Source organism: Chamaea fasciata, unplaced genomic scaffold, assembly GCF_029207755.1.
Source record: "Chamaea fasciata isolate MVZ Bird 193981 ecotype frontalis unplaced genomic scaffold, bChaFas1.0.hap1 SCAF_1, whole genome shotgun sequence".
NCBI lineage: Eukaryota > Metazoa > Chordata > Aves > Passeriformes > Sylviidae > Chamaea > Chamaea fasciata.
This window is the reverse complement of record NW_027094086.1, coordinates 22,310,892-22,327,931: the sequence shown is the minus strand read 5'-3', so window position 1 is coordinate 22,327,931 and position 17,040 is coordinate 22,310,892. Positions and strand designations below refer to the sequence as shown.

At 36.8% G+C, this 17,040-nt stretch overlaps 1 protein-coding gene across 1 annotated transcript in view; it reads right to left on the bottom strand.

Moving 5' to 3' along the window:
• Positions 1 to 17,040, bottom strand: part of STK3 (serine/threonine kinase 3) — a 126,777-nt gene that overhangs the window by 88,495 nt on the left and 21,242 nt on the right. Inside the window, exons 5-6 of the mRNA XM_066178052.1 lie at positions 13,425 to 13,589; positions 12,845 to 13,012 (exon numbers count right to left, since the gene is read on the bottom strand). Of these exons, the coding sequence (XP_066034149.1) occupies positions 12,845 to 13,012; positions 13,425 to 13,589 (333 nt within the window). The remainder of the gene's footprint in view (positions 1 to 12,844; positions 13,013 to 13,424; positions 13,590 to 17,040) is intronic.

Genomic DNA, 17,040 nt, shown 5'->3' with positions numbered 1-17,040 from the left:
GTTCCTGTGTCAACGCCAGGTTTGGCAGTCTTCCTCTACTCACATAGACTCATGAGTCTTCTGACAAATGTTGTTAATTAAATGTGCTACAAATGTAATTATGACGTTCAGGATTGACCTTCTTCCTCTGTTAACATTAAAGGTTAATTTTATGGAAAAAAAGTTCCCCTGGTGTGAAAGAAAGCTGAGCTACTGTGTTTTTACTTTCTGAATACAGGTAAGGAATCAAGGTAACATCCTAAGTGGACTATTAAAAGGCAGTAGGAAAAGAACATGCTCAGTGCATGAAACAATACTTGGAAGACATATATGACTTAATGGCTCAAGAAAATGAACATTATATCCATTGACTTCTATAAGGAAAGGATCAAGTACTAAGGGGTCAAGAACAAACTCTTATATTATGGGCATGCTAATCTAGTTGATTTTTACTAAAGCTTATTTCAGGCAACACTAAAGCAGCTTTAGGAATCATAATGCTAGATCAGAAACACTGCAAAAGAATACACTCTTCTCCTGTAGTAGGTTAATTTTTTAAAAAACTAATAGGCTAAATTTTGCATCAGCTAATTTAATGCCGAACTAAATCTTAATCTAACCTGAACATGCACAAAGTCAACAAGCCAGCAGCAGAAATCCTGCAGCATATGATGTAGACACTTGGTGAAATGCACTTCTGTGTCCACACTCAGTCCAGGCTCTGTGAATGAATTCTGTACTAAAGGTTATGAATTACAGCCTGGAACAGAAGGCATCTTTCACAGGGAGAGGGGTAAATATGGAAACAAGCTCAGAGGCCCGGTACATCACTTTGGGTACAGAGGCACGACAGAGCACTGCTCCTGACCTGGAGCCATGTCATGTCCTGCCATCAGACAGCACAGCTGACAGAGGGAGCACCCACCAACTTTTCAACACCCAGAGAGACAGACAGACAGACAGACAAGTCCTCTGGCTTTTAGCCTGTCCTACTCTTCACACAGGCCTACAGCAGTAAGACCTTTCTCTAGCACACCAGCTTACTGTAGTATTTCCGGTTTGGAAAGAACCTTCCAGCTACTGCACACTCCACATATCTTCACACCAAGCAAGTGGCAATGCAATCACTTGCTCCACAGTCACAATTTATACATGACAATTCACACGACTGCTAGAAGGATCAAGTTCTAAGAAAATCTGTGTCGACCTCTCTAAATAATTTAATTATTTTGACTGTTTAAGAACAGCATGTTTTACAAATTAGGAACTTGCATATGCTCATTTTCACCACCAAGAATCAAATGCGAGCCACTTCTAAATATCAAAAAATATAGCTTGCACAAATTAGTCATACTACTCAGAGAAACAAACAAAAAGCAAGACATTTACACTACACACACAGAGAGAAATTCCTGGAGAAAACTGAAAGGGGGGCAGTACAGGCAAAGTTCACTTGTATCTGGATGTACCTGCCCGCTGTAGATGTGCCCTCTGTCCCAGGTTAAAGTTCATAAATATTACATTTCTTAAGAAACATCCCGCCTGAAACAGATGACTGTTCCAACACATGCATGTCAGTTTGCCAATAAATCTTGTGCTGGCTGGTGCTACCTGTTTTACGTTCTCACAGCATGAGAAAAGGAGCAGCAGTAGAGAAAATACTGGGCTGCCATCTCTAATGCCTCCAGTCCCAGCACCAGGACACTGTGAAGTACTGCACCACAGGTACCCATGAACTCCATCAGAGGTACTCTCTTTCCTGGGAACAGATCACTTCATTGTCTTCCAAAATTATTCTAAGTTTCTGGGGGAGAATGGAAAATGTATGACACCCTAAACTTCTCAGACTGTCCAATGTTCCTGTAATTATCACGATAAATCTGAACTGCTCCATCAGAACGGCAACTTTTTTCTTTTTTTAATCATCAACATGTATAGCATGGAGCTCAGAGGAGGAGCTCCTCACAGCAGACAAGGCTTCTGTAAGTAAAGCACACTTTTTCAGGCAAGTATGTAATGATAAGCAGTATTTGGAAGAATTATGCTCATGTTTGTGTTTCTGAAACACAAACTGATAACACATTAAGATTTGTGGCGTCTGGAACACCATATATGCAGTTTTCATAAGGTGAATTCTCAGACACAGTAAAGAAGCACAGACAAAAGTAGAATCTGGATGAAACACTCATGTTGCCTTGTTTCCCATGGGAATGCAAATTTACATCTGGAAGAAAACTTTGGATCCATACAGCTTTAAAAGCAGACAGATTGTGTTATCTAAATACTATGATTTTTTACTATTCTGCAGATAGTTATTACAGCTTTCAAATACACTTTTTGAGACATAAAACAATATAAACTGGCATTAGAATAGAAAATTCTAATAAAAAAATAAAAATCACAAATTGTATACCCAAATCATTTCAGTCAGTTTGCAAAGTACTGACTGCATACTAAAGCTTTGCCTAAGTATTTAGTCAGTAAAATCAAAGGCTGAGCCAGGCTGATTTCATTCTTCTCTAAAACCAGGGTGGTCCACAGGCAATTTTTGATACCACTGGTGTTGCCAGGGAAACAAAACGAAAACAGGTGCCATCAAACACAAATTAAAGATTTACTTCTATTTTAAACCACCTTAAAACAAAGTTTCCATAAACTTAACTGATACTACTACAAATTTGACAATACTTTTATAACAAGAAAAGGATTATAAGTTGTCTTTAGACCATCAAGTTTTAACTGAAGCAAATTTAGACTGATTGGCAACCCTTCCTTTTAAATAAATAAATTTCTTCATTAAATATGCATCATCCTCTTTAAAAATTACCTAGTGTACATTTTAAGGCAATACAATACCATGACAGAAACAGGGTACATGCAGTCTTAATAAGCTTTCTTCATTCCAAATTTTATCCTCCTCCCAATCTAAGCAAATTTTTAGATTCTTTACGAAGTAAACAACCAGTATAGGCTCACAGCATATAAAAACCTTCTGGTAAGTAGCAACAGAAGCTTAATATTTTCCTCCTAATTTGATTGCGGTTTTCTCCCACATGTTAAAAAATCAAGTATCACTTTAACTAAAATCCAAGTAAATACACTTCTGCTTTTAAAACTTGTAATAATGTGCTAAGAATTTGGCAATACAACAGTCAAGTCTCTAAAGCACTTCCTCCAGGTCAGCTAGCTATGCTGACAGAAAACATATTTAAGAAAAAAATGAACATACAGAATTCACTTCAATAAATAAACACTAATTCAAGTTTCCAAGAATCTCTTAAAATTGTTTACCGAGTTCTTTTTGGGCTTAAAAAGACATTAGTTGTATACAAAAATTCAAACAAACATTTCAATTAAAAGCAATATACAGATTCCCTCCCTTTTAAAGAAGCTAACCGCCAGACTCTGAATAAAAATTAACCATGTATATTTAGTGCTAATTCTAAAACTTGAAAGGTAATAGAAATAAAAAGAAATTGAAGTATATTTGTTGCTAATATGTATAGCTCTTCACTTAAAAATTTTAAAATATGTGGTATACTTGACAATATCTGCAAGGTATTACAGAATTGCTAATAAAATAAATTCTCCTAAATCTGTGCATAAACACCTTGCGGAATTATTTTCTACATCCATAGTGGAAGTTAAACAGAAACTGAATAAATTCGGCATATGACATGTACAAATGACAGAAAGTCGTTATTTTTTTCAAATAACAATGGTTGTAAAGCTCATTAATTAAAAAGTCTTGTCATGTTAAAGCTGTCATTTTAGATTTAATTAATCTTGATATTTACTACACATTTTCTATTTCAAATAAAATTTTCTTGAGATCTTCAAGTTGCAAAATAATTTTGCTTTGCACTCTGATCTGTGTTTATGGTACTATTGACATCACAAAAGAGCAAACCTACAGCAATTTAAAACTTCTGAACAAGCTTTCTGGTGGCAGGTTGTTTGCTTTTAAGGTTTGCCCAGGAGAAAGCAGCCAGCTCAGCCACAGAGGACAGCGTTAACCCGGGCCACGCCAGGCCTGCCAAACACATTCCTGGCTTTATCCTCATGAGCAGTTCCATCAAATAATCTTTAACAATGCTCACAGGCATAGGGCTCCAGCCAGTGCTCACTTAAGTCATCCAGAATATTTCCATTCATTTCATGGCTTCATTCAACCTCTGTTTACTGTTCCAGCATCTTTGAAAAATAATTTTCCCAGGTCCAACATCTACCACTGAAGGATCTTGTAAATAAATACATAGCATCATGGTAATGGTCCTTTTTTCAGATGAGCACTTCTAAGAATCTGAATCACTCACAGAAGATGCACAGCATTACAGGAAACAAACCAAGATCAAACTCCCTTTACAGTTATTTTAGTTAAAAGTTTCAAGTTAACTCACTTGTGTATAATTATGAAATTACTGTACTGATCTTCCACTTACTTTTAAAGTGATTAATCAAAGTCAGAGAAAACCAACCATCAACTGAAGCATGTCTCAAGTTTCCTATTCAGGGGTAAGTCTAAAAAGATGCACTAATTTAATTTTAATTAAATCCTCATTTAGAAGCATGCAATAAATGTTTTCCATTTAATTCAAATTAAACTCCAGTTCCAGTACAAATTTCAAATATTCTCAGTTTCTGCTACTTTATTACACATGACAGATTAACATTTCCTTTTTGCACATATATGCACCAGCAAAACCGACATGATTTAAAAATGTAAAGCATTTATACTTCTAGCAGCAATAAACATTTATTCCACTTCCAGAACTTCTAGTGACATAAAAGAAAATTCTAGTGATGTGAAGGAGTGATGATGCACTCTCTAGGCCATTGTCAAATAGGTATGCTAGATTCTGTAACTGTTCTATAACTTTTAACTGCACTTTATTTATATTGCAACTGTATTAACAGTTTTGTTACATGAACTTTCAAGCCATCTCTTCACTGAAAGAAAAAGCAAGATAGAGAGATGCAAGAAAAAGGAGGGTAAATAAAGCAATACCTACAGGAAGACAACAATTACATACATCAGACTGTAGACTTTTTGAAAAGCTTTAATGTGAACAGGAATAGGATGCTGTCATCCTCCAATTTAATCATGAACACACCTCAAATAATCTAGTGTTTTCACAGCAAATCAATGCAAATCAATATCATATCATTAAAGAGTTCAACAAACCAGAGAGATCTATCAATCCTTTGTTTGGGAAGCCATGTGGCAGAACCTCTTTGAAAAGTTCCTTGCCCTGGAAGGGAGAAACTTTTTACTATCCTTGAAGTTTTGCCAGAGAACAAATGGTATTTTTCCTATCTTGCTTTCACAGTGGTATTACAAATCTCCTCTTTCACATAAAATGGGCTGATGTTAAACATACTATCCCTTTGCATAGCAAGCTGTCCGGTCTTGGAAACTGGATGTTGCCATGCCTGACACATCAATCTCTAGGAGGCTCAATACATGTCATTGAGTCTGGTAAAGTCAAGCAATGAACTAGATAGCAATTTAAGGAAATAAATAAAATATCACATGTTATATTTCATATGTTTTGCAACCAGATACCTCTAAACTTGTCTTCAGTGTCTGAGACAACTCACATACCATTTCTTTCTAGTCCATTTATATATTTTGACTAAGCCGTGTCAAAAGAATTTTCATTAAAATTCTATGCTAGGCACACTGGAAGACTGAAAGAAATTATACTTCTGTATCACAAGAAACTAGATTATACCCCTGGAGCATTTCCCTGGGTTGACTTCCTCACTCATGAGAATTTTTCCCCTACGCTTCTACATCAAGTCCATAGGAGGGCTGATCACAAACAAATAAGCAAATTAAATCTTTCTGAAATTCACTGCCTGCATTAATCCTGCCGGCATTGCATATTTAAAAAGAAGTTACGTTCAAAGGGTACTGTGTCTGTATCTGTATCTATGACTAGCATTTCCACAAAGAATATGAGCCTAAAGAAGCAAACACTTGCAATCACCTGACATATATAAGTGAACACCAAACATATTTTAACTAAAATCATAAATCGTCGCTTTAAGTTTGGAGAACCACACACACTTTGAAATTAAAAAAGAATTTAAAAAAATCTACAGAGCAGGATCTCTGCACTTCTGTGAGCAGTTTGCCCAAGAGCCAGAAGTGCAACTTGGACAGACAATGATTTTTCTACAGATCCACAATTTGCCCTTTATTTAGTTTTCAATTCACTGCTAAAAATAACTCAACCACAATAAAAAGTAATGTCAAGCTGACACAGTTACCAAGTACCTAAAAACTCTCTTTTTATCTAGTAAAAATGCCAATCCTGTAATAGTTAACAGTTGCCTTAATTGTATTCCAGAATATTTAGAAATATATCTCCTCACATTAAGGTACATATAACAACCCATAGAAAACATGCTTTCATTTTCATATTCTATAATAGTATTCTATTATTAGAGAATAATAGCTGATGAAATAAGCTACCAAGTCCAATTGTTGTTACAATTACAGCAATTAACCAGGTGATCAGTACATCTATTATCTAGATACTAAGACTCTAGCAAAATCTACGCAAATATTTCATTTAGGTAGGATCTCAGGTATTTGCTCACAAAAATTGGAAACACGCAGAGATACGCAAATTCAAATGTATACAATCACTCATTTTAATTTGCCCAACATTTATCATCTTATTCCAGAAGCTTTGTTGAAAGGAACCAAATCATGAACAGGGTGTTAGGACCTGGTCTGCACCTTAGCAATTATTTACCACACCATAAGCAGTTCAGGTAAAGAGGTCTGTTCAGACACTATAAAAATTGATTGTTCATTTAAAATAAATAAGTAAATATATTTATTTTGACAAGTAAAATAAATCCTGAATGAAAAAGCACTCAACACCTTTTTTTTTTTTTTAATGCATTGCCTCATCTGTTTTGGTTTTCAATTCATACAATCCTCACACGGCAATTATTCACATTTTGATCAGAGCAGATAGACAGGTTGTTTACTAATTTGAATTAGCAGCATATTTAATTAAAATTTAAAGCTTTCCTCTGTTAAGAACCCTTAGGTAAGTCACATTTCCATAGAGTTCAGTCCTGAAAAGTTGTTGAACAAAAAATGAAGACTACCAAAGATACAATACCCAGAGCAGCACAGGTATTAGCAGAGCTGAACCACATACTACTACTACTCACTCAAGGAAAAAATGTTCCATATTCCATTAGAATGTGGACTTGTACTTCTCATGGTGATTTATGTGGAAAGCAACTCCCCTGAGACCGATTTTTTTTTTCCTCAGTCTGTATAGACAACATGCTTTATCTTCTGTTAGACAAATACAGTCTGGTGTTAACAGTGCTTTTTTCTTTCCCTTGAATAAAGTTGTAACACCTATTTGAAACTTGGCTACCAATAGTAGCAGAGGCAAATATATTAGGAATCAAAACTTGCCTTCAGCTGCATCCAAATTGAAGACCACTGGAAGTCTCCCCTATGAAGTTCTGCTGTATCACAGCATTATTATTTAAAGATGGAAGAAAGGAACGACGTGGAGAAGGAGGAAGACTTTGTGGGGGTACACTCAGCCATGAAAGGCCTAGAATCCTGCCTAATTTTACCAATATGCCCAACCAGAAATAGCCTCAAAGGACAAGTAGGACAGCTACAAAAATGTCAGTTTGTCCCTTACAAAGCATTTTTAAGAGTCGATTTCAGAGAACCTCCTCAGTTTCCTTAAGTAATTACTAAGTTTTAATCATAATAAATTTACAGATGGCCAGTGAGACTCTGGTTTTGCAACTACCTAAGTCAACCTGGTTGATGCCCAAAAACAGATGAGCCATTTCTTCCACCAGTCCCAGCCACACATTTTTGTCTCCAGGTAGTTGGAGCACCCTGTTAAGGATATCATTGAAAGCTACTTCCTGTTACTTGGTTAGTTTTCTGATGCAGCTCATCATGTGACCACCTAAACGCTCCTTCCAGCAGAACTGGATGTTAATAATGCATGGCAACAGGCAGGAATACCACCCCTCTGCACCCATTGCCTGCAGTTAGGTCTGTATAAAACAAATACAAAAAGTCAATTTAAAGCCTAGAGAGGGCCAAAGGTCTTACAATAGCTCTTTTGAAAACCCTGTAAGAGAACACATGCTTCTCCAATTCCTCTGCTGTCACAGCCATACCACATCAGTGTCTTAGGTCCCCACTGCAAACACGTATTATACACACCTTAAAACACCACAGCTGTCATTCTTCCACAAGATTGTGAAGAGTAGTAAAATAATGAACAGTGATGTACAATCAAATATCCATATTTTAAATTCTTTAAACATTAGCTCACTCTATCTTGACACAGCAGGCAAGAAGAACTCAAGTTACAAATTAACAGTGTCTCACAGAAAGTTCTTAAAAGGTAAAGGACTTTTAGAAGTTAATTCAAAGTCTTTTGTAAAGATAAGCAAAAGCACTAAAATAAGAAAACCATATACTTTTACAAACCTAGTCTAATTTAAAAGCAGTAATGCTGAGATAAGATAGGTGAACTCTTAAAGAAAATAACAGAAACCAATGAGATAACACCACCTGTTGGAGAGAAGAAATGCAAGAGTGACTATACAGAAAGACAGGAGTGTTTTTTCTATTTTCCTCTCCTCAATTTCTAGAGAAAAGTGTCTTTTCAATGGCTGAAAAACTGGTCCCAATCTGACTGCCATGCTCCACATGACACCTTTTTTCTTAGAGCCCTACAGAGCAATAATTCTCACTTCAATCTCCAGTTTTAATGCAATATGTCAAGAATAAAAAACCGGGAAATTGTACTGTGTTATAAGATACATCAGGAATAAAAGGTTATTACAAACAGATTAGTCCAGGGTGGAAATGACACAGGCTAAGCAGGAGGCATGGATAATCTGGGTAAGTGCCATGGAAAAATAAATACCATGATTGAACTTAAGGCAAATGCAAGCAGTTCAAATTGGCTTCCTCCAATTCCCTGTAGAACATGTGATGCCCACATGTCCATTTCCAACAAACTTCACCATAAAGAAACAAAGACCAACACTGTGAAGTGTTGAAAAACACATCTAGTACCAGCTTCTTCCATGCCACAACAATGTGAATTATTGCAGCTGCCCGATAAGCATGAAAGAAAAGAGTTTGGGCTTTTTTTTTTCCTTCTCTTTTGTAAGAGAGCTACCACCAATCATTTTGAGCACACCCCCCGGTCAGTAACTGTTGACCTAGCAAAGAAGGGGAAATTTTATAAAACACACATTGCAGTTCTATAGTTGGTCTAAAAGGCTCAAAAGCAGTTAACTCCCCTCAGCCCATTTTCTCGGTTCACTACATGCTCCTACAACTTCTCTTGCTCAGTTCTAGGAGGTTTCTACCATATTAACTTTTCAGAATGTCAGTTCCTTTATCCAACTCCACAGGAGGCCACAAAAATGTTAGTGTTTGCTTAACAGAAGGGTCAGGAACTCCTGGCTATGGACAGCATATCTCTAACAGCAGCAGTCCACACTTAGGTTGATCATAAAAATCTTAGCCTTGCAGGAATAAGTAACTAATCACATCATTGCATGAACATGAGGAAAAATTTTAGTAAGGGTGGCCTAGAGAAGGATCTCAAAAGGAGCCATGCTTAAGTTTTAAAACTAGGTTTACAGCTAGCGTTATTAACCTACTTGCTATTAAAGCCAAATACTAGCAGCAGAAGGATCATATGAAAACTATGCAGCTTAAAGGATGTTCCACCAAAACCAATGCTTAGATGACAATTTGAAATCATGGTTTGATTAGCAAAGACAGTGAATATTTCACAAGCATGTTACCAGCTTTTAGAAAAAAAAGCAAAATCACAACTCTTAAACAGTCTACTCTCTGTGCTCTCACTACAGATTAAATAGGAAATTTAAAAATAATAAGGATAGATATCACATGCAGAGGAGTGACTGAACAAAACAGTTAATGGTTTGAATTAAGTTTTGTCTCGGGTAGGACATAAATATTTTATCACTTCAGGACAGCATATATGCTGCAGTAAATGGGGACACAGAAACTCAGCTGTTAAAACATCGCTGCAGCTTCAGAGGAAGAGATTGAGTCTTGATCTAGAATCTAGATCTTGATCTAGAACCACAATGAAGTCCCCTTTAATTAGCTCCACTGTAAATTGCTAACTGGTCATCACAGCAGAGCAATCAAAGGCAGATGCAAACACTGATAGCCACATTAACCCTGGCTGCTGCACAGTCTACTGCAACCAACATGCTTTTAGCCCTGCTAGATGGGTTAAATTATTGAATGATTTTTCAATCAGAAAATTCCTTGCTATTTCTAGTGGCTGCATCACCATGTTTTAGGGCAACCTTGAGGACATCTGTACTTTTCTCTCCTTTAAAACAACCTGAAAGCACTCCCTCTTCGAAAAAAAACCACAGAAAATACAGAAGTTTCACTTTTCAACATTAGCAAAAGCAGAAAAGAACTCTGACATCAAATATGTGAGGCAGTCCATAATTCTTAGGTGAATAAAGCATTAAAATTACTGAGCTGGCAAGTGCTCTTGACCTTTGAGCCTCAAGCCAAGTGTGACAACTACAGCTCCTGTTGAACTCAGGTTTGCAGGAGGTACAAGTGAAATAGCATGGATGACACTCACAGTCACATACACTATGACAGGAATACTTAACCAGAAAAAGCAGTTTCTTCTTCCCCCTCCCACCTGAAATTCCATTTTGCACCCCCCTCCCCCCCCCTTCTTTCCCAGCTGAAACTAGTACAATTCTTTGGAGTAGTCAGAGTGTGGTTAAGCAGAGGAAGCTATGCTTGTTTGCATGGAATCTGCTACTTCCTCTCTGCCAAAACACTTGTTTAAAGAAGTCATGTAATATTTCTATTAAGCTGTAAATGCAGTTGACAAGGAAATGGCCTACTGGCAGTGCATTACCTTTGTGGCAGTGCCAACCAGCCTACAGCAAAATAGTGCGCATGGAAATTTCACTGTGCATTCCCAGGCAACAAAATTGTGCCTTATATAAATACCACAGAACTCCAGCAACATCTAGAAAAAGCAATGAAAATTTGCCCAAGCTTTCATGCTTGCCTGTATCAATTCTGTGTCATAACTAAAACAAAGCATGTACATATGGCCAAAAGTCCTGTGAAGCTGTATCATATGACACCAGAAAAACTATTGCAACTTAAATCTGTGTATTTCTTGTTAACCACTGTAACAACTCACTAATAAAAATTAAGAAAAACTGGAGGTATCAAATATACAAAAGAGTACTAACTACATACAAGCCCTTAAAAACCATAACGTAATTTATTAACAAGAACACATGTTGTATGTAATCCAGAATTGTGTTAAATTACATTGGCCTTTGACAGCATTCACTTGATTGCAAGAATTAAACACATTCACAAGCATTCAAACTCAGTGACCTTTGATTTATAAGTAGCTATTGTCATGCACATAAAAATCCTCTCTCATAATGCAGTCATCACCTTTCAACAGCTGGTGCAACTACATATAATGATGTTACTCAGATGTGAGTAAAATTAAGGTATTTTTGTTAGAAGTATAACCAAAAACCCCAGCATGATCAAGTGTATTTCATTTGCCATCAAACATTCTTCAAAATATTTTAGAGGTTATTTAATCTTAACCTAAATTCCCATCAAAAACCAGCTTCAGAGATACTTGTTACCAGCTTTCACCTGAGTATTTTTAGTTCGAATTGTAATTTTTAGAAGAGTTAATTACATGGAAAAAAAATGGAGCAGGAAAACTATTAAACTTTGCTTCCAAAATTATGTAATGTTTCTAAATGGAAATCACTCACTAGCTTTAACAGAAATTTCAGGAAACAGCTCTTCTCCAAAGAGCACACACAATCAAAAATCAAGAACCCCACAAACTAAAACAGCCCTAAATACACTTGAATTCAGATGTGCATCACCTCACAGCGATTGTATATGAACAGTACCTTCCCTCTCTATAGTGGCAGCTTCTTTATATTAAGAGCCTGATATGAGGCACCAGCTAAAGAAAACTGCATAAAATAATTTACTGCGTATGACAATTCTGCAGCAAATTGCCAAAGATTTTTTCTGGGAAAAGGTATGCTTTAAGCAATATAATGTTAATTCAAAATGGGTTTAAAACAATTTAAGAATGGAGTGTTTATTAATGCTCAGTGCAATCAGCATAGCTATTCTATAGCTTATTACAAAATAATAACAGCATGACTAACAGTGTCAAGTTATCCCTAGATAAACATTTTTCCTTATTAACTTCTCCAAGTAATTCCTTTGTGACTGCTACTTCTCATAAAGCAATTAGTTCTATTTATATTTCATTTTGCGAAAAGTAAACAAATTCAATAAGAAACCTTAGGAGTCACTAATAAATAAAAGCTGTCAGGTGATACTAATAATAAAAACGTTAGTACTGCTCCCATAGGACAGTTCTGCATTCTTCTTTAGGTCACCTTTATTTCAAAACTGCCTTTCAAAGGCAGACAGACTCTTGGTGACGGAAGTCTCCAAGTGGAGGTACAGTATGAAACAGATTCTATATATTACCCCAAAGCCATTTAAGAGCTTCCTGCTGTAGACTCCTCTCAAATGGAGACAAAGGCATTCTGAAACCTTACAGAAACGTGTTGAAACACAGGCAAACTGGAGTCAAGAGGAAGCAATACAGAAAGTAAAAACTGTTAGTATTAAAACCTCTATTCATAAACATACATCTTTATGATTCCAGTATTAGGAGGTTTTGAATGTTTTGTGGGCTTGAGGGTGTTTTGGCTTTTTTTAATACAACAAACAAAAACCACCACGAACACTTACCCTCATTGGGTGAATATCAGCATATGGAGGCTTTCCTTCAGCCATTTCTATTGAAGTTATACCAAGGGACCAGATGTCTGCCACACAGTTGTAGCCAATCTCTTGTATGACTTCAGGAGCCATCCAAAATGGAGTTCCTATAACAGTATTACGTTTTGCCATTGTATCCTGTAATTATATTATTTATGTCATTAAACCAGAGATGCTTATTTTCAGATTATTTTTATATTAATTCTATGTTTAAAAGTTAAATTATCCACCCAAGGTCAAATGGCAGTGACTTCCAATTAAGACCAAACAGATTCAAAAGCCAAAGAGGTGACAATAATCACAAACCTCAAACTAAAATTTAAAAGGCTCATTGGGCACTTGATACATTGGATTATAAGAACAAACAACTAAAAACTAAACAGCCCTGCACTGTATTAAATACGCACTGTGATAAAGAATATTAGTTCTGCCACCACCACTAGGGGCAGTGACACTGCTCAGACACAAAATTCAAGGCAGAAGACAAAGGTAAAAGAACAAGGTTGGGAGCGCTGTGGCATTTTTAAATGATCTTTCCACAGTTACTTACTGTTAACTGGCCAGCCACACCAAAATCAGCTAATTTGGCATGTCCCTCAGTGTTAAGAAGGATGTTTCCAGCTTTTATATCTCTATGTATTTTCCTCATAAAGTGCAAGTATTCAAGTCCTTTAAGAGTAGATTTCAAAATAGTTGCAATTTCATCTTCTGTTAGCTGCAAAAAAACATAAAACCATTTTCAGGTATACACATAAGGTCCATATATTTGACATATTTAAATCATGATCATTTCATAATGATTATTATACAGAGCACTATGCTTGACTTTTTTTTTTTAGCAGACCAGAAAAACTTCGGGTTTAAACCTAAAAAAATGAATAAAAATAAATTATTAAATGCCAACTATAGAGAAAAAAGATGTTGTGTAGACTTGGCAGGCCAAAATCCTTCTCTTAACTCTAATACATTGCAGAGTCACATGCCACCACAAATGCTACAATAAATTGCAAGTCAACTGGCAACAAATTGACAGCCATTTCATTACCAAAGAAAACACAACAGAGTGAAAAAAATTGAGACATATTTTCTTTCACTTGCTTCATAAGCAACAGACTCTTGAGTAAGTCATCAGTTAGCAGTTGTTTATCCTCATCACTTTAGATCAACACAAGAGGAACACATAAGCTCCTGAACAAGTGTTATCAGAGAAACAGCAAGAGTCTCTCTTTCAGGTACCAGACCCCCTTGAGAACACTTCTCAGATTTTCATCAGCAGTTGTTCTCAAATAAAAGCAAAAACACACACGTATAATTCATTCCATGTGATGCAATTGCTCAAGGAAATACAAAGCAGCTATCCATACAATTAAAATGCCAGTTAATTACAGTACACTGATGCTTCAATATAAGAACTAAACAAATGAACTTCACACATTCTCAGAAACGCAAGAAACTGCAAAACTGAAGATGAATACTCTGATTTGGCTGCAATGCTGGGTTGCATTTTTCCCCTCTTTCCTCTACTTTTCCAATCCTACACAGAAATTAAATTAAGCAATAGAAATTCCTTCCAGTTTCAGTTCTGAAAGTGTTGGTAGACATCCACACTTCCCTCCAAAAAACAACTACCATCAAAAGCCCGTAAGAAACAAAAAACCCACTCATGATCACTCTAAGCCAAAAGAATGAATCAACAAAAAGGAAAAAAAATTATTAGTCAGCAAGATTATCTGCACTTGAACTGCTCACAAGAAGATTCAATCATTTAAGAAACAGATGCCTGTTTCCCTGTTGCAGCTTTTATCCAGTCTCATAAAAACCTAGGTGTGGAGCCCAAGGGCACAGTTACACATACATTTATTTAAACAGCAGTCCCAAGCTCCAGTCCCTCCTTTCCCTGCATCCTACAGCAGGAATTCACACTGTCTCAGCCCTTCCACTGAACAACTGTAACAGACAGATCCTAGCTGACAACAAACCCATCTGCCAAATTATTTTTCCAACAAAACAGTTCCTGGGTTCAACTCATGGCATAGTAAAGAAGGACAAAGCAAAGTAGCTGCTGCTCAAATTGCCATTGCTTTCAAAGAAACACATATGTTGATACACCCCAAGAGTTCCAGAGACTTTTATAAACCTTTTGCTATGCAAGCAGAGGATGAAATGGATGGTGGTATATTAGCTCCAAGTCAAGCAGTTACCGCCTCTGCTGTGCACTATGCATTCCTTGCCCACTATTTATCTCTGAGATCTTTCAGTGTTTCTATTCAGCAGCACACTGCTCAAAGCCTTTATTTGTGCTACTTTATGCTGACTGCTGCGCTGCCTCAAAGGACTGTATGCCAGAAGAACTGAAAACCCTGTTTTGCACAGTTCAAGTAAGACAACTTTCCTGGCATTTTGCCATGGGCATAAAACCATCTATGTGATCTAAGATTTGAAATCAACTCTAAGATAAACACAAGTATGGTCAAAAGGATATCTGGAGACAGAGACAATCCTCAATATGTGAGCTAAAAAATCTATGGTGAAACACTAAAACTGATTATCTGCAGACTTACACTTCAGGCAATTTAAACTCTGACTATTAAACTGTATCTTGAATGGTTTAAGATGCCCTGAGTGTACGCTTTCTGCCCAAGCTTCACCAAATCCACCCAATTTCAGAAACAATACAATGTCCTGAATCTCCAAAGACTTCCATGCACCTAATCCTGAACATGCAACAGAAAATGATCCTGAGCACTGACAAATGTTTAGGAAGACAAGCATACAACTTCCTTCCAACTTTCATCTAGAAGCAAGTATTGTGAAAACTGGTGCTTAAGAGGATACAGCAGAGATCTCTCTTCAATATGTTGTTCTCCTAGGGAGGTAAACCCCTAGCTTTAGTTTTTGAAAAATCAACCACATGGAGGTCTTTGGATCATTAGCTGTAGATGGAGAAGTGGTTTTGTAGCTGCATAGCAAAATCCAGCTCTCAAAAGGAGAGGCTAACAGAACACTGGAACCAAAAGTTGGCAAAGAAGCTATGGAATGAGAATCTAGCAAACCAAAAAAGAATTCGGGAGTACTGCAGCCTGATGCACTATCTGGGGACCCTCAGTTAAAGTAAAGCTCTAGCATGGCTAAATACTACAGCAGAACAAAGCATTTACACATCCAACTACAAAGAGTGGTCAAAAATGCCCAGAGAAGTGAATACCACCTCTAAGGAGTAGGCAGTCATGAGCAACAGTAACAGGGAAGCACAGGAAAAAAGAAGAACAGATTTACACTGTTCCAGGACACATCAATCCCAGCTCCACACGTCCTAGATTTATCCACTTGTGCTTCATATAATCATCATCTGTATAACTTGATGCAGTCACTAAAATCACTCCTGCTTATGTTGTTGCTAAATATGGCCAAGTATGTGCACAATAATTCTCAGACAAAATATTTGGCCTTAATACCTAATAATATTTAGAAGGATGCAATGAATTTCCAGCCTTACTCAAGAAGCCAAGAAAGTACACCCACCTTTCCCAGACAAAATTACCTTTACAGAAAATAATGCACTGCCATATTGAACATTGCCATGCAATCACCACAAAAAAGTATTTTAAAAAAAATATTTCAAAATCATTCATTTCATCATTTTTGTGCAATTTAAACTTTTTGCCAAACACATACCATCTATGCATAACACTGAAAGCACATGAATTACAAAGTTCTCCACATGTATACTTCCAAACCCAGAAACATTATTTAACTATGCAGTATAGCAGCGGAGCCATACATAAACCATTTCTTCCCTTACTGGATGTACTAAGCATTGTAAAAAAAGTTCCACTTATGTTGTTCCTATAGACCACCTTGTGCAGATGTTTTTGCACACATTAATGGTATTTAAGTATTTTGTACACTGCCTGCCAAAAAGCAAATGGTATCCTGGGCTGCATGAGACAAAATTGCCAGGAGGTGCAGGGAGGTGAGCAATCCTTTCCTGCTGCTCCACACTGCTGATGTCACACCTGGAGTGCTGGGTCTGATTCTGGGTTCCTCAGTATAAGAGACATGGACACACCTGAGAGACTTAACAAAGGGCCACAAAGATCATCAAGGGACTGGAACATCTCTCCCATGAGGAAAGGCTGAGAGAGCTGAGACCTAGCCTGGACAAG